We start from the raw sequence: 19,800 nt of genomic DNA, 5'->3' as shown, positions 1-19,800 counted from the left end.
AAGTATATCGTTGAAGTTTATAAACTACATTTAATCATCCCCTGTGCCATGATTGGCCATCTCCGTTTTTTCTTAACAAAGCATGGTTGGTTACATGTTATGAATTTACTTGCAATTTCGAGATTTTTTTTTCTTCAAGTAAACGGAATCAAAAAAAAATCGCTATCCTATGTCGAATACATAAAACTTGGAAAAGAATATAAAGTGTTTGTAGAAAAGTACGGTTTCATTTTTCAAGTACAGCGTTAATTCATCGAGTCCATTGAGTAAAATAAAATGCAAGATAAGCAAGGGGGGGGGGGGGGGGGGGAGAGGAATAAATGAAAAAATATGTGAATTGAGTTTTTTTTTTATCCTACATTGAACTTTTGATGTCATCCCTTGATCTAGAGGAGACATTTAAATTGAATATTTAGGTGTGAAAACTGTTAAGATTTTAAAGTTTAAACTTTACAACCAATTGCAGAAAACTATAAAACCAATGAATTTCACATGCACATTTATAAAAGCTAGAATTGTGATTGAAGTCATGTATGAGAATATGTCGATGGAAGCTTTAAACGACCTTGACCAGATACGTGAATATTAATCAGTCCATTCAACGTTATAGTATGTGTGTTCTATTTTCGAAGGTGTGAGGTCGAAAGTTTGAATTGACCAATGGAAACGATCGTTCCTTAGAGAGTTTATCTAATAAAGTTTGTTTGACTGATTACGTCGCACTACCTTTCGCTAAGCTAAGCCGCATATGAGTGTAGCGATCATGATACGCAATAGTTTAAGATGAACATGTTTCTTAATGTTCGAATATGTCGGAGTAAATTGTATAATTTTATATCATAAATTAAGGTACTTACCTGACATATGTACTTAAGGATTTCAATCTCGTTGGTATTAGACTCGACCGGAAGTCTCAAAACGCGCGGGAACCTGATGTTATGCTACATCCGGTTCACCATGAACTATCAGTTTTCTTTCTCGGCGACTTGAAAGACAGTCGTGTTTTTTAGTTACTCATAATTCTGCCGTTTTGAGATGGCAGAGGTAAGTGGACACGGAGATATTTCTCCGTTAGAAGATACGTTGGAGGATTCCTCTCGTGATGGTGAAGGGCAGAAGCCACGTGCACCTACAACTTCGTCAGTAGTTACGAAGAAGAGGAAGTCCAGGTCCAAGTATACGCAACTAGAAGAAAAATGGAACGCAAAATTTGGAAACCTCAATAGTAAGTTGGACAGTATGTTTGATTTTATTAAGGGACAGACAAGTACCGCAAATGGGGACAAAAATACGTCTGAAAGTGGAAATACACTGTCACAAAGACAGTCTAGTTCTACTCCTAGTCTGTCACAAAGACAGTCAGGTTCTTCTACAAGTCAGTCACAAAGACAGACACGTAGGTCTAGAGATTCTGATAGTGAATCTGCTGATGAACGTGATGATGTAATGTCATTACAACCAGGTCAAAACGAAGTTTTGGGTTCTGGCACAGAGTCTGACAATGAAGGCTCTAATGAGGAACATTTGTCAAGCAAAGCAAAAAAATGTTTGTTTGATATTTTTGGGGAGGATGCCATTGCCAAGAAAACTGAGAAAAAAATTGGCATTACCATGGATGATTCTCAAAAAGAGGTTCTAATGGGTCACTGGCGTGCGCTCAAACCAATTTTAGTATCAGCCTTTGCTGAGGAAACTAAAGAGCTTTTTCCTGTTGATGAGGAAACAGAAAAATTCCTACAGGTACCAACTTTAGATGATTTCATTGGAAATTGTTTAGTTAAAAGACATGGCAGTAAAGCCTCTTTTTCTAAAGGAAAGAATTTACATTCACAACCTTACAAAATGCTTGAAAGAATAGCATACAGAGGGCAGCAGGCAAGTTTTATGGGTATTGTCATTTGCATGTACATGCAACAGAGTCTTGGTAATTTATTAGAATTATTAACAGATGAAACACCAAACATTGACAAAGCAATTCAACAAATAAGGGACATTTTTGCCATGTCCACGAAAGAGTTGGATCAAGCTGGTAGAGCAGGTGCTTTTCACCATATTATCAGACGTCAAATGTGTATGACAGATACATCCATGTTTCTTCTCCATGATTCGAGAGACATTTCAGACCTGCCTCTTACTGGAGAAGGTGTTTTTGGTGACAATTTAGTTTCTGCTTTAAAAGCGAGAAAAGACAAAGACAAAACTCTTGATGATTTGTTACCCGATATACTCCCAAAAGATAGGAAAAGAAAAACACCTTTGACAGATGATTCTAGTAAAGCTAAGAAGTCTAAAATAGAGAAGTCAGACCAGAACAAAGACAAGACTTCAGAGAATTTTCGTATCCCAAAAGTGTATTCCAACACAGGAAATAGAAAGTTCATCAAAAAGACAGATGATGGAAAATTCTCCAAACCAGACACTGGTTACAAGAAGACTCCCTTTCCGGCTAGAGGAGGGAAGTCCTATAGAAAATGACTAGGTGAGAATAGTGTTGTTTCTGGAGATACCAGTAGGTGGTCGTCTTGTTCATTTTTTTCCAAAATGGGAAGAAATTACAAGCGACAAATGGGTTTCGGCTATAATTCAAAATGGTTACAAACTAGAATTTTTACAAAAACCTCCCTTTTTAGGAGTCAAAAAGACATTTTGTAAATGTCACAAATTTGGAACTTTTAAAACAAGAAGTAAAAAATTTATTAGAAAAAGATGCTGTTGAAATTGTGCAAAAAACACATATTCAGACAGGTTTCTACAGCACACTTTTCTTAGTAGAAAAGAAAAACGGGAAGTTGAGACCCGTTATAAATTTACGACCACTGAACCAGTATCTCAAGAAACAACACTTCAAAATGGATACAATGACCAAGGTCTTAAATCTAGTCAAGAAAGGAGACTGGGTTTGTTCTCTCGATTTACAAGATGCTTATTTACATGTACCAATCTTTCCAAAACATCGAAAATACCTAAGGTTTGCAATAGACGAAACAGTGTATCAGTTCAAAGTACTATGTTTCGGTTCAACAAGCTCACCTCGGGTATTTACAAAGATAGTCTCAGTGGTGGCAGCACACCTGAGAAAACAAGGGATAAGATTAGCAGTATACCTAGACGACTGGCTTATAGTCGATCAACAAAAATCCGTACTTGTAAAAAATCGAGATACAACCATCACTCTCCTTACTTCTCTAGGTTTTATAATAAACACAGAAAAGTCAGATTTAATTCCAACACAAACAATAACATATATAGGAGGATTATTCAGACTAGATCTAGGACTAGTGTATCCAACTCCAGAGAGAATAAAAAATTTGAAAATAACAATAATTCAGTTAATGAAAGGTCAGATATCAGCAAGACATTATTTGAAAGTTCTGGGCTTAATAGCATCATGCCTAGAATTGATTCCCAACAGTCGTCTGTTCATGAGACCAATTCAAATGCACTTGTTACAAGTTTGAAGACCCTCCAAAATGAGTCTAGAATATCAAATCCTATGTACACAAGAGCTGAAAGCTCATCTAGCATGGTGGTTGTGTCAAGCAAATACAATGAAAGGGCGGTCTCTATTTCAGGAGTCAACAAGTGTAACAATCACAACAGATGCCTCAATGACAGGTTGGGGGGGGGGACATTTAGGGACACGAACAGTACAGGGTCTGTGGTCGACAAATCAATTGGAATTGCTCAATCACATAAACAATCTGGAGTTGGAAGCAGTATTCCTAACAGTCAAACATTTACTTCCTATCTTAACAAACAAACATGTACTAATTCGTTCAGACAATACAACAGTAGTACAGTACATAAACAAACAAGGGGGGACAAAATCGATTCAGCTTTGCAGTCAGACGTGGAATCTCTGGAATATGGTTTTGACAAACAAAATTGTAATCAAAGCAGCCCACATTGCGGGGGTAAAAAATATTCTAGCAGATCAACTAAGCAGGATCAAAGTGAAACCAACAGAATGGTCTCTGAACAAGGCAATATTAAACAACATTTTTCTGGAATGGGGGTCACCAACAATAGACCTTTTTGCCTCGGCTCAGAATCGAAAGTGTCCAGTGTTCTGTGCTTGGGATCAAGATCCAACAGCACTGACACAGGATGCTCTATCAATCGGATAGGACAGGATGTTTGCTTATGCTTACCCACCTCTATCTTTAATTCCGAAAGTGTTGCAACACATGATAGATTATCAATGCGAAATGATTCTGATAGCTCCCTTTTGGCCAAAACAATGGTGGTATCCACAGTTGATACAGTTACTGATAGCACAACCCCTTCTATTACCTCAATGGGAAAATCTATTAGAAAAAGGTCAGGGAAGATTAAGAATATTTCATCAAAATCCAGAGATATTCAGCCTGACTGCATGGCGAATATCGACAAACAATTTGAAACAAAAGGCTTTTCAGAAAACACTAGAAAATTATTGTCCGCGTCATGGAGAGCTGGTACACACAAAGACTACAAATGTAAATTTAGACAATTCAGTAGCTGGTGTGATCAACGGAAAATTGATCCATATGTTGCAACTTTAGAGGAGTGTGCAATTTTTTTAGCATCCTTATTTCTGTGTTAGCTCCTGTTGATAAAACACCAGTGGGACAACATCCTTACATTATCAGGCTTTTAAGAGGGGTGTTTAACAGTAGACCTCCAGAGCGTAAATTACTGCCAGAGTGGGATTTACCACTTGTTCTGGACATGTTTAAGAAACCTCCTTTTGCTCCAATGAAATTTGCTAGCCTTAAACATCTTACTTGGAAAACAGCGTTTTTAATAGCTATTACAAGTTTACAATCTTTAAAATTGGGCGAAGGCTCTGTAAATATTCAAGAAAGAGGAGTTACTTTCTTGAGACATGGTTTAGCTAAACAAGATAGAGCTAATCATGACAATTCAAAAATTTTCATACCTGCTTTTCCAGAGAGTAAATTACTAGATCCTAAAAGAACTCTTTACATGTATCTGAAAAGAACAGATAAACTGAGACAAAATGGGGAAAAACAAGAATTTAAATTGTTTTTATCAACTAACAAGCCTCACAAACCAGTAACAGCTCAAACTATATCACATTGGATAGTGAAAACTATCAAGATGGCTTACCAACAGAATAAAAAGCAAATAGGCAAAGTAAGAGGTCATTCTACTAGGTCAGTTGGACCATCATGGGCACTTTTTAAAGGAGCCAGTATGAAAAATGTGTTGGATAGTGCTGATTGGGCAAAATCCACAACTTTTACTAAGTTTTATTTAAAAGTTGTTAATGTAAATTTTTTAAATTTGTAGGATGAAGAATGAGTTCTTCCTCTGCGAGTCGCGGAGGGAGTGTGTATATATGTTTTTTTTCGTTATGTGGGAATGGTGGTGGATTTTTAAATGCACATAGATGACAGTTTGCCTGAGGTTTTTAAAACACAGGTTTTTAACGGCCAATCTGTATAATCAGATGATTTTCAACAATGTTGAAATATATAAACTTTTTGGAACTACATAGTAAGGGTATGTATTACCATGTATATTAAGTTGTATGTATATATATTATATTGTATAGTTCAGGGTTTATGGGAAGAAGTACTGTAAGAAAACTTTTGGTCAAAACTTCCTACTACAAATTATTGCTTTGTAATCAAAAGAAATCCTTAAGTACATATGTCAGGTAAGTACCTTAATTTATGATATAAAATTCAAAAATTTGAACTCAAATTCAAATTTTATGAATAAATTATACTTACCTGACATATGTACTACCCACCCTTCCTCCCTAGGAAGTTTTTAAGTTTTCTTAACGGGGTCTTTCAAGTCGCCGTGAGAAAACTGATAGTTCGTGGTGAACCGGATGTAGCATGACATCAGGTTCCCGCGCGTTTTGAACTTCCGGTCGAGTCTAATACCAACGAGATTGAAATCCTTAAGTACATATGTCAGGTAAGTATAATTTTTTCATAAAATTTGAATTTGAGTTCAAATTTTTGATTTTTTCCCGATTTTATCGAATCATTCCATGCCCACTACAATGAGTAGTTTTATTCAGAACATCCATGTAGTTTTGTTTATCATCTCACTATGATAATGACTTAGATTTTTTAGAAAATGAGATATCTACTTTCTCCATGAATGGACAGATTGTATTAATTGGAGATCTAAATGCTCGAACTGGCCAAAGAGCTGACTTTATTGTAAATGATTCTGATCACATCAATAATTTTGATGGTTTTGATTTACTCCCTGAAAATTATATTACTGATTCAGAAATAAATAGAAACAATCAAGATACTTCTGTCAATACAGTTGGTACAAAGTTATTAGACTTGTGTTTGTCTTCAAGGCTGCTCTTACTCAATGGTCGATTTTTAGGTGACTCATTGGGATATTATCCATATATGTCAAGCAGTGGATTTAGTACTGTTGATTATGCTGTTGTTAGCGAGAGGCTCCTGTCCTCAGTCAAATATTTTAAAACAAACGATTTTACTTACCTATCAGATCATGTTCAAATTACTTTATATATGAAGTGCTCTATAAATATAGATAAAGAAATTGGCCTTGAGGGAAAAGGTTGGCACTGGATTAAATCATATAAATGGTCAGAAAATTCTAAACTTAAACTGATTGATGCTTTATTGACTGAAAATGTAAAGAATGAGATAATAGAGTTTGAAATGGCTAATTACGAGGAAAATCAGGTTGGTGCTCCAATATCTTGTTCAGAAGTAAATAAGGTAATCAGAGGACTAAAACTTCAAAAGTCTGCTGGACCAGATAGAATTATAAATGAAATAATTAAAACCTCAAATCAAGTAATAATTAAGTCAATTGTTAAAATATTTTATTTAATTCTAAAACGGGTATATACCCAAAATCATGGAAGGACTCATGTATAATAGCACTTCATAAGAAGGGAGACAAATCTGATCCCAATAATTACAGAGGTATATCTTTAATCAGTAATCTTCCTAAAATATTCAATGTTGTACTCAATAATAGACTAATCACAGTTGTGGATAAACAGCTGAATAACTGTCAGTTTGGCTTCAGAGAAAACCACAGAACTGCTGACAGTATTTTCCTATTAAAATCTTTAATTAATAAATATATACACAAAAATAACAAAAAAATATATGCATGCTTCATTGACTTAAGAAAGGCATTTGACTCTGTATGGAGGACAGCCCTTCTATATAAATTATGCAAAATGGGAGTAGGAAAGTCTTTTTACAGGGTAATAAAACAACAATATTCAAATACAAAATCCTCTTTAAAATATAAAGATCACATTTCTGACTATTTTGACATTACTAGAGGTGTGAAACAAGGGGACTCATTAAGTCCTACTTTGTTCAATATTTTTATAAATGATATCACTAAAGGTTTGGAAGATGACAACTCAAGTCCATTGGAGCTCGTAAATAGTAAACTAGGCTCCCTCCTGTTTGCTGATGATCTGCTTTTACTATCAGAATCTAAGGAGGGTCTCCAAAATAGTCTAAATAAAGTTTCCATGTTTTGTGAAAACCGGCAGCTTTCTCTAAACATAAATAAAACAAAAAGTATGGTCTTTTCAACAACAAAGCAAAAGCCTGAAACATCTATACTTGTATATAAAAACAAAAAAATAGAGAATGTTGTGGAATATCCTTACTTGGGTCTGCTAATTAAATCAAATGGTATTCTCAGTCATAGTACAGCTGAATTAACAAAAAAGGCAAAAAAAGGTTTTGTTTTCTATTAAAACATATACTAATTCTCTTGGCAGCCTTCCTATCAGAGTGTTATTTGACACCTTAGTGAGACCTATATTAACTTATAATTCTGAGATAACATATTTGGACTCATATATAACATATTTCAAAGCTAAAAAAAGAGCTTTGGTTTCTGGAAAAATTGTGGACCCATTTAATTTTATTGACAAGACTCCAATAGAAAACTTGCATCTTAGTTATTGCAAGTTTACCCTTGGCACTAACAAGAGTGCCTCAAATTTTGGTACAAGGAACGAATTAGGAAGACTGCCTATTGAATGTCATATAAAAACCCAAACTATTATGTATTTAGCAAGGCTTTTCACCTCAAATTTGAATCCCTTATTACATGAATCTTTTCAATTAACTAAAACTTTGGATTATAGTGGCTCCTATTCATGGTTCACTTTTGCAAAAGATATTCTTTCTGAATCTAACATTGATATAGATAGACTAAATACCTGTAATAATTTAAAACAATTAAAAAATATTAAAAGCTATATTAAACCCCAAATAAACGCATATTACAACAACCTGTTGATGGATAAGTTGAAATCTATTGATGATAAAAGTAAATTAAATTTTTATAAAGGACTTGAGCCAAATCTATTGATCAAACCTTACCTCTCTAACCCAAACTTTGAAGTTAGAAAATTAATTACAAAACTTAGAATCAGTGACCATTCATTATTAATTGAAAAAGGAAGGCATTTTAAAATTCCTCGCGAAGAGAGACTTTGCAAAAAATGCAAAGTACTAGATGATGAGAAACATTTCTTAATAAATTGTTCTCATAATTCAAATATTAGATTAACATATTTTAATTGCATTAACAGAGAAAGTAATTCATTTGCTAATCTCACTGACAATGACAAAGTTATATATATACTTAACCCATCAACACCAACACAAGTGAATAAACTAGGATCCTTTATAAAAAAGTCAATGGAACTGAGGACAGAGGACCCTTTAATATTTACCTGAATTTGTGTATATATATTGAGTTACTTAGTTATTGTCTTTATTTGTTTTTGTTGTTGTTATATGTCACAAACTGTATAGTTTATATGGCAATAAAACTTTGAATTGAATTGAAAAAAAAAAACATAAAGCAGTGGGTTTCAAATATACAACACATGCATTATCAGTACCTTTGTACTTTAGATTTGCTAAGATTTTACATTTTAATCACACAATATAGATCTAATTGCAGTACCAAGGACCAGAAATAAAACAGACTTATCCTGCTCGAAAAGTTAGACAAATAAGTATAATCTAGCTGTATTTACAACAGTTTATTAGAGTTTAACTGTAAAAAAACTCGAAATGCATCGGTCAATATAATGAAATTTTATGCGACTGTCACACGTGAGAGTTTACTTATAAAACCAGGTATTATCCACTATTTTCTACATAAGAAAATGCCTGTACTAAATCTGAAACACTATGTTGACTGCTGTTTCCCTTTTATGTCTTTGTTTTGGTCACACATTGTTGTCAATATATGGAATTTTCATGCTGTATCGAGATTTTCTACATAAGAAAATACCTGTACCAAGTCAGGAACATGACAGTTGTTATTCATTACGTTTTATGTGTTTGAGCTTTTGATTTTCCTATTTGATTAGGACCTTTCCCTTTTGTATTTACCTCGGAGTTCGGTATTTTTGTTATTTTACTTTTTATTATTCAATAAACCAGCAACATATTACAATTAAACGGCACGTACTCTCTCTTATTTCAATAAAGCTATTTATTTAATTAATTTGTATGATGGCTTTATGACCTACATATGCTATAATTCACTTTATACTCTTTTGCTAACTTAACACTTGTTTTGTTTGGATTACCTATGAAATTCATTTTTGAATTCCATTCACCCGGTGATACTAATCAAATATTATTCTTCCGTTTGTTTGGTCATTAAAGACATTAGTTTGACCTATAGATGCAACAGTTACATCATGAAAATTTCATACAAATAACAACATAACACGATGAACCTACACGTTAATTACACAAGATTGCTCCAAAATCCAATTAAGAATTCCAAACAACAATGTACGAAGACGTTCTTAAATCAAATCTAAATGTAACAAGACTTCAATATTTTATTATATGAAAAAAAAAAAAAAAAAAAACCACCAGCGTTTAAATGTGATACAGCAAAAGTGTCCTGGAAAATTAAATGATATTCACATTCTAAAATGTTCCGTTTGAAGTATTTAAAATATGTCGCTGAGCAAATTTAAGAACAAGTTATTTTTTTCTAATTTTATTTCTCTGTGATACATATAAGGAGCAAACATCCCTTATCTTGTATCTGTTATATGGCATATTTGTTAGGTGGTACATGGTACATGTATAATGCATATCCATCTGGCAGGGTAATTCCGACCTTCAATTTATTTTAATGGTTTATTGATCAACCTTTAATGTTTGTGGTTATGTTCTTGTCACAGATACTAATTACAGTGACAGGTCAATTATATATTAATTGTATGAAACTATCATACATGTTCGTCTTATAGGGTTTATCTGACCTTGACCTTACATGTATACTCATAGTTTATTGGTCAACCTTCACTTATCATTGTCAGATGATTTAAAGTAAGCAATTATAGGTCAACCATATTTTGTGTATGCAATGATCGTACAGTGTACATCTTAACCTGATTTAATGAATCATTGACAACGTTTAAGTTATTATCACTGTGATTTATGTTATCTTATAGCATTTCACCATCAAATTCAATCACAGATAAACAGGCTAAACATTTTAGCGTCTGCACTTTCATGTATGAGATAGTCATTGTCATTGAGGATATAATTTTTCTACGTATTATATCGCGAACACCCTGCTGATGCTGATAGATAAAACTAGTATCAATATCTATATTTCATTAATTTGAATAGCTTTACAGCTAACCAGTTGCTCAAATTTAGCAGATATGACAAACAAATGATAACCATAACAATAACTTTATTACAAAAACAAATGATATCAACATATTACATTGGTTTGTTTTCCACTTCATATCAATACTTTAAAATACTTAATACGATACGTTTACTGTTTTGCCTCTCCAATTACCAGGTTTAATTAATGTGTATTATATCACAAAGACTTGATGCTTTGTACTTAGTTCTGTTTTCCCTCACTTATCATTGTTTAATTTTGATTATATACAAACTCATCATGGATACCGGATTGAAAGAATGTATTTGCGCCAGACGCGCGTTTCGTCTACAGAAGACTCATCATTGACGCTCGAATAAAAAAGTTAAAAAGGCCAAAGAAAGTATGAAGTTGGAGAGCATTGTGAACCAAAAATTCCTAAATCACAGCTAAGGTAATCTATTCCTGAGATAGAAAAACCTTAGTATTTCAAAAATGTAAAGGTTTGTAAACAGTGAAAACAATTGCCAAATACCTGACTTGGTTGAATCTGGTTTTATAGCTAGCTAGACCTTCCATTTGCATGACAGTCGTTTCGATGTCCGTTATATTGACAAAGCGGGGTGAGCAAATCAAACAGACACGGTCGGTTAACGTGACAATAATTCGGATTCAGCAGTCAAAAATTTGTAAACATACAATACAGACAAACAACACAACTGACTAAACAGATTAATCTGATTAAGACGCCAACATACAATTTGTAGTAGATAGTAGATTTAAAATTTGACAAAGACGTCAACATAAACGTTTTTTGTTGTCGTTGATATAACATATCTTATAAAGTATACTTCCCTTTGACGAGCTTTCTGTGACAAAAATCACAATGCTCGACAAAAATTATTAAAAGTTTAATCATTATTAACATAAATTATAAAATGTTGAGTACAATACATTCAAATGTTAGGCGCAAACATATTAAAATGTTAGAAACAATATACTTCAATATTAAGCAAAATATATTAAAATGTTAGGAACAATATACTTAAATATTAAGCACAATATATTAAAATGTTAGAAACACTACACTTAAATATTAAACACAATATATTAAAAGTTAAGAACAATATTTCCAAAACAATCATCTATCTTTACAAGCTAAATTTGGATTACATAGACTATTACAATGCTATTTGGTTCACATCTGTTTTACCACAACATTCACATTTAAACAAAAAATGGCATTCACATATCGAATCAGATTATATTACACGTTTAAGAGAAATAAAGTTTTCAGTTCAAACAACTTAGGTATCAAAACTAAATTTCATTAACATACAACAAGAAAGAAAGGGTTAAGATCGGTTGTGCTGATTTATTTTTCTCACATATTTTACATTATAAGGCTTCAGTTGAAAATAGTTGGTTGCGCGGATTTTTAAACTTGTCCGGCTCATCTGCTCAAACAAAAACTAAATATTTGAAAAAAAATTCACAAAATTCTTACAAGAATTGAAAGATTATTCAATTAAAGAGTTTCGATGGAATTGACATTTTCAAGGGTATAATTGCTACAAATAAGTTGATCGACGCTAATTTAGTGTCCAACAATATTTATCATCATATATTATAGAAACTTGCTGCTTTAAATCTTTGATAAAAATTTCATAAATGTCTGACAAGAATGTAGGTCAAACGAGATCACTCACAAGACGACATGAAGGATGAACGGACGGACGGACGGACGGGAGAACGTAAAGATAGACACCTTTTCCTTGCCCCGCGTAGCGTAGGTTGAAAATATAGCGAAAACTGCCCACTTACTTCTTATAGCATTAGGAATTACGACAAATTATTCTAAATCAATTTCAAAAAAATAGAATAAACGTAAATAATTTTACATGCTAAATATTTCTAAGTGTGATTTCTATGACCATATAATATTCTCAAAAGTTTTAAGTAGTTTCTATATCTGATATTGCATTATAATTATACAGGAAATACATACACACACATGTGAGTGGTGCTGAAAACATTAGATACATCTAAATATTACAAATAAGCAGATATGGCATGAGTGCCAATAAGAATTCACAGTTTATAAAAAGTTATTAGTATGTATGCAATATTTTGAATGTCTTTATAAAATTTAAACCAAACAAATCCTTTAACCTAACACCTTGATAGATTTGTGTACTAGTAAACAAAAGTAAAGACATGTATGCTAATCAACAAAAAAAACAATGTGTATATATGCTAGTCAACAAGAGTAACGATGATTATATATGTTAGTCAACAAAAGTAACGACGTGTATTCTAAATGTAGTCACCAAAAGTAACGATGTGTTTGATAGTCAACAGAACTAACGATTTGTATGTATGCTAGTCACACACGTAGCAATGTGTATACTAGTCTACAAAAGTAACGATGTGTATACATATTAGTAAATATGTAACGATGTATATGCTAGTCAACAAATGTAATGATGTGTATATTTACTGGTAAAAAGTGTCAATGTTTATCTTAGTCAGTTAAAGTAACTATGTATATAAATGCGAGTTAACACAAGTAACAATGTGTTTGCTAGTCAACAAAAGTAACAGTGTGTTTGCTAGTAAATTAAAGTAGCGATGTGTATGCTAGTCAATAAATGAAATGATGTGTATACATCCTAATCAAGAAAATAAAAAAATGTATATGTTAGTCAACGAAAGTAAAGATTTATATTGTAGTCGTCAATAGTAACAATGTGTATGCTAGTTTATTACAATAGATAAGTTTAAACTCCAGGTTTTCAAAAAAATGTATTCAATGAAAAAATACTGAAAAAATTAACTTTAAATCAGATATTGTCTACAATTTCTATTGTAATGTTCGAATTTTTTTTTTATCTCTCAATTAATTTATAATTTTTGAACAGCAGTATACTACTTTTGCCTTAACAATGTGTTTAAAAAAATAATGTTTGGAAAAGAATGACTTGAAATCAATGAACTTCTGATAAGACATTTTTTTGTTTTCTTCCCCAAATCGACGATTTTAAATAAATAACACCACTTACTAAAGATTGGACAATTAGGACAAATTTTTAGCTTTCTACCAATTGTACAATTTAATATTCTTAAATCATGATACAAATACCGTTTTTCTATATCTATTAAGACTGTACGTCTGGTAATCAGGATTTGATCACATGTCAAAATAAGTGTATTTTTATTTGTCGACTTTTCAAACTCACAATTTAAAAAGCTTCCAATGCGTTACTACCAATTGAATTGTCTATCGAAGTACAAATAAAGTGAGTTTTCCAAGAGTGATATTAGTTCCCTTCTGAGTGAGTTTTTCATTGAATAACTACTGAGGGAGTTGTCCATTGAAAGTCCACTGGATGAGTTTTCTTTTGAATCCCTTCTGAGTAAGTTTTCCATTGAATTTATACTGAGTGAGTTTTCATTTAAATTCCTACTGAGGAAATTTTTCATTGAATTTCTGGTGAGTAAGCTTTCCATTGAATTTCTACTGAGTGAATTTTCCTTTGAATGCCTACTGAGTGAGTTTTTCATTGACTTCCTTCTGAGTGAGTTTTCCATGGAATTCTTTCAATTTAATTCATACTGAATGAGTGTTCCATTGAATTCTTACCATTGAATTCCTACTGGTTTTGTATTCAATAGATTCCTACTGATTGAGTTTTCCATTGATTTCCTACTGAGTGTTTTTTCTAAGGAGTCCAGAAGGAGTGATGTGTATTTTCTATATCGTCGTGACTTATTTTCTTAATTTCTTATCTGAATCACTGTAAGTTGTTTATACAACAGCTACATTTGAGGAAACCACGGAATGTTCGGATACGCAAAACGTAGACGAAAGGATCTAATAACGGTTTGACAATATAAATGGCTGCCATAATGCGACGCGTTGCCATTGAAACAGATCCAGGATAAAGAAGAGCAGAAAGCGAACATGCATTCTCGGGAAGTATTGCTACAAATGATAATACAATAACTATACCAAGAGTTATTCCACATTGCCTTAGTTTGTTTGCCGTGTTGGAACTAACCGGATGTACTTGTTTGTGACGATGTACAATCTTTATAATTACTACTGTGTATATTACAGATATAAGGAAAGTAAGCAAAAATACGACACTATCGATTACTAATATGAATATATGTTCGTTATCACCAATTACAAACGAATATCCACATTCTTTTAAATCCAAGTTTCCAAAACCTAAGAAAAAGCTCGCAACTAAGAAAATTATCGTTGTATATGCGACAAATATCGCTACAGAATGGCTAATTCTACCAAAGAAAGCTGGATTAATCTCATATGCAGTGAAAAGTCTGTCAAGACAGATCAGTAGTGTTTGATACAAAGAACAAATGATCATGGCAATCATTAGTCCAACGAGTATCACACACATAATACCTGCAGATTTTGCAAATATTGTTATATAAATGATCGTCGTTAACACCAAACAAGTCCCCATGTTACTGAAACTTTGGAACATAGTCAAAGAGAAAAATCTGTTCTCTTTAAGTTGTTTACATCTAAATAGAACAAAAATACAACACAAATTTTCTGCAAGCGCTACGAAAATTAAAAACATAGAAAAAGTCCGCGTCAATTGAGTTTTAGCATCGTCCATTGTAGAACTATTAAAGTCACTATATGTAGTGTTTTCCATGTTGTCTTCACTGATATAAATTGTCTCTTTACTGATAAATTATTCTCACTCTCATAGCGTTTAATAAAACAATAAATAAATGCAACGTCTAATTGAATATTTATATAGAAAGATATATATATATATATGAGTAGGAGGCATTGGCTTAAATCAATATTGCAATATAACGTAGTTTCAATTTTTAGAAGGGGTCTCAGGTGTGCTCATTAGTGCCATTTTATATCACGTTTATCTTCTGGATCTTTAAACAAAAGTAACGCCATCTGAAATGTACAGGTATTAAAATGTAATTATAAGCCTTAAGATATAACAAAAACAACATAATAAAAAAAGAATATTTTTGGCATCATACAGTCAAGGACGTTTACTAGTTAGTGGTAAAGTACACATAGAGACTTTACGGTCTGTCGTTTTGTGAAAGTGAATATGTTATTTCATTCAGATTTAAGGCCTGTAAAAAAAAAAATGTTGATATATATATCTAAAAAATCAATATTAAGCATTAATTCGCTGAATGTTACATTTTATGCCATTGCTCAACAGATAACCATCTTCGACATTGTATATTGACAGTGAAAAGTACTATTCTCTAAATAGTACATGCATACTAATTTCTAAGCTCTATACACAAGTACAATTACATAAACAGCGTATATTTAATGTTAAGCAGTGCACATTAGTACATATAATAAACAATAGAAACAGGAAATGTGCCAAGGAGACAGCAACCCTATAAAAAAAAGCAGAAAAAAGCACAATGTCATCGATCGGTCTTCAAGCCAACGTGAAAATCCCGCATCCGGAGGCAGGCTTTTTCTGGTTCTTAGACACCAATGTGTACTAAGCCTAGTTAAGTGAAAATGGCCGTCACAATAAACCCCGAAACATATATGAACTAAAATGACCAAAAAACATTATACTAGACAAAGGCCAGAAACTCCTGCCTTGGGATAGAGTTAAGCATTCAATAGGATTACCCCTCCCACTATATCTCTAGCAAATGCAAAATAAATTATAATCTTATTTTCTTAATATAAACATACGAACAACAACTTCCCTAGATATTGGTGGGATTCGTGTTGCGTAGTCTTTATTTTTCTATGTTGTGTTTGTGTACTATTATTTGTCTGTTTGTCTTTTTCGTTTTTAGCTATGGCGTTGTCAGTTTATTTTCGGTCTATGAGTTTGACTGTCCCGCAGGTATCTTCAGCCCCTCTGTACTTGCTTGCAACAAGACTGATGTCGAATTCGAATCAGATAACAAATTAATCAGAAATAACAACAGCCATTCTTAGTCAATTTTAGATTTTCAATCGTTACATTTAAGCACCGTCAATTGTTTTTAATTATTTATTAATAGTCCAGCTGGTTCGTGCATATTGTAATTATTTTTAGAATACTTAATGATAAAAGTATGATCTTTGCACAATTGGAGATCTATATGTGGTAGTTAATTTAAGCTATTGACCAGCTTTAAAAAATCCAAAATGGCGGTATTTCCAAGATAGCTGCCAATCAGTAAAAAATTCACCCAGATGCATATATAATATAATATGTATAAACTACATCAAATGATATTCAAATCAATCTTTTAAAAGAATATAGAACATTTGAACCAAGCCATGGCGGTATACAAAATTGATTAGAAATGCGGAAATTTTCAAAATAGTCGCCAAAAAGTAAGAATGAACTAGACTACGACAAGGCTTTGCTGGTACTCTTTTCTTTCTTTAAATGCTATTTACAGTTCATACTATGTTCTAGGGATTGTGCTTCCATGATACATCGATGCTGCTTGCAAATCAATTTTATTAGTTACATAGTGTGCTAGTGACCTAATACGGTATATATGGGGTCAGTAAATTCCATATGGGGTAAGAGCGAAGCTCGAATCCCCATATGGAATTTACTGACCCCATATATACCGTATTACGTCACTAGCACACTATGTAACGAATTTATCTTACCGACTATCTTAACGTGTGAAATTAAGACTAGTGATTCTCAAAATGAGCAAGTCTTCAATACTGTTAGCACTAAGAAAATACTTCCATTGATCCTACAAAAACAGATGCCAACAATAACGACTTGTAAGGTTTAAATGTGTTTTATGAATTTGTTTCCAATTTCTTCGTCTGTTGGAACTTTTAAGATTTTTTTCCCAGTACCGTTTTGTTTTTTTATAAGGGACCTTACACCATTACTAACCGTGTATGAAATAAGCTCCGCCCCTTCTTACCTAATAAGGAATATAAAGGGACATAACTCCACTACTAACCGTGTATGAGATAAGCCCCGCCTCCCTACTAACCTAATATCAAATATACACGGTTTGCACGCGGACGCTTTTAACCAATCATATTCCTGGAAATGTATAGGAAGTAAGATAAAATCAAATATGCCATAAATGGAAAACACATCAAACGTTTTCAGGACGCTTTTAGGATTTGTTTGACTGTGTACCACTGAGTCACAACTGATAATTTATATGTCCTTGCAACATTCTTAGTATCTTTTTCTCAGCCTGTATTCAAGAGGATCAATAAATACGACTCATTACCGATTTTCGTCTTGCAAGTACCACTCGTGGTAACATATGGCCAGAAACTACACCGTCTTCTGGTACCCCTGCGTTGACCCCAAATGTTTCTAATAAAAGGGACTCATGTTGTTAACGCTGTCGATATTGTGTTGCTTGTTCTTAAATTTTCACATCTGTATTGTCAAATAATCAAAGTCATGTTTATCCATAGTACAGACAAAGAAAACCTTTTTCATTTCAAACTTTCACATTATGTCAAATTTTAGATACTTTATTGTATATACCAACATATTTTAAATTTGGTGATACTCGAAATGACTTATCGGGCTATTCAAACAATAAAATCCTAGCAGCTGACACTTTTTTCTGCACCTAGAATCATCCCCTGTTTCATGAGAGGTTGGTGATCCTAAAATTTGAGACTTATTTGAAGAAATATGTCTTGACTGATGATATAGTCTTTTCGTGATAATTATTTCCATACTATTGTCTGGTTTTGTTTCTAACAAAATTTTACTGTCATGGTGTATTCTCATCCTCTAAACAACAATATATTTTTACAGCAATTTTCAAAATGTCTATAAATGACTGCCCATTAAATCATTGCACATTTTCTCACCCCATTTGATAAAGCAACATTGTCATCGCACATTTTATCTTGACAGCTGGATATTTATTTGAGCAGACGACATGAAGATGTCCCCACTTTGCTAATAGTTAGCCATTTTTGTACTTGAAATGATGTGTAGATTTAACACGGTTTCTAAGAACATACTAAGAAGCAATGTAGAGTGATATAGATGTAGGCTATGAGATGTATAAAACATGAAGCACCAAAACTATGTAAATGTCTGATCGCTTTCTTGCATATAGTGCTTATCATAGATTTTATTTTTTGAATATTTCAAAAACAGTATCACTCGCTTGGATAGGATCCTTTTCATTGGTTTTATTTTTTTAATATTTCAAAAATAGTACCGCTCGCTAGTAAAAAAAATACCTTTGCCTGCAAAAAATGAAAATTCGAGAAAAAAATGTTGCTCTCTCGCAGAAAATGTCCGAAGAATTATAATTAATTTTGTGTGGCTTTAGTACCGTTTCAACCAATCTCCGGCGTTGAGCTCACATCCGTTCCGTACTTACTTCGTATCACTACACTTAATATGAAATGTCTCCAAACCGATTTACAACGCTACAAAACGCTCAAGATTACATGAAATCTAGTTCATAAAGATGGACGACTACAAATCGCACCTCCGTGTACTGAACAAAGAAAGTCTTAATTTAAAAGAAAAGCAAATAGAAATTTAAAATATGTTACAGAAGGGGAAGAAAGAAATAATTGGAATTTTACCCGCTGGTTATGGAAAAAGTTTAATATATGAAATTGCACCACTTATGCTTAGCGGCACTGTTATTGTGATTTCTCGACTTACATCAATCCAGGTGGAACAGTTTCAGCGTTTGAGAGAAACACTACTGTATCATTGTATTGTAGTGTATTAAGTATACGGAAAGGAAACGAGCGCTGTACGGAGATTGAGTTTCAACATCTTTCAATCACATTTTATTTTTAGCTTATTCGAAAATGCTAGTACCTTTGTGATAAATATCCAATACGGTATATGTCATCCGTATTCACTACCTATCACAATGGATAAAAGGACGAAATTTTCCCTAACGTAAATTTTTCATATGTTTATAAGGTGGATTAAAAATGGTTAATTAATGTATCCTTTTCTGAACAAGACCCGATATTTGTATGCTGTATTTGTGCAATATTATTAATAACATTCAATCTGATTGCCCAACAAGTGTGAGTTCTACTCATGACTTGATCTACATTTATCATTTTCAAATCACGTTTACAACACTTGAATGGTACAGTTACATAGCATAATATCACAAACTGATAATAGG

At 32.8% G+C, this 19,800-nt stretch overlaps 1 protein-coding gene across 1 annotated transcript; it reads left to right on the top strand.

Moving 5' to 3' along the window:
* Nucleotides 1–931: 931 nt before the first annotated feature.
* Nucleotides 932–5,527, top strand: LOC139481471 (uncharacterized). The gene is made up of 2 exons (XM_071264833.1): nucleotides 932–2,479; nucleotides 5,296–5,527. Exon 1 carries the CDS (start codon nucleotides 1,036–1,038, stop codon nucleotides 2,473–2,475), a length of 1,440 nt encoding a protein of 479 aa, XP_071120934.1. The 5' UTR covers nucleotides 932–1,035; the 3' UTR covers nucleotides 2,476–2,479; nucleotides 5,296–5,527.
* The last annotated feature ends 14,273 nt before the right edge of the window (nucleotides 5,528–19,800 follow it).

The sequence above is a fragment of the Mytilus edulis genome, chromosome 7 (genome assembly GCF_963676685.1).
Source record: "Mytilus edulis chromosome 7, xbMytEdul2.2, whole genome shotgun sequence".
NCBI classification, from domain to species: Eukaryota; Metazoa; Mollusca; class Bivalvia; order Mytilida; family Mytilidae; genus Mytilus; species Mytilus edulis.
Note: the sequence above shows the minus strand (reverse complement) of the source record. Positions and strands in the feature narration are given on the sequence as shown.

Coding starts and splice junctions, on each gene's coding strand:
- LOC139481471 (XM_071264833.1), top strand. CDS start 1,036: ATGGCAGAGGTAAGTGGACACGGAGATATTTCTCCGTTAGAAGATACG.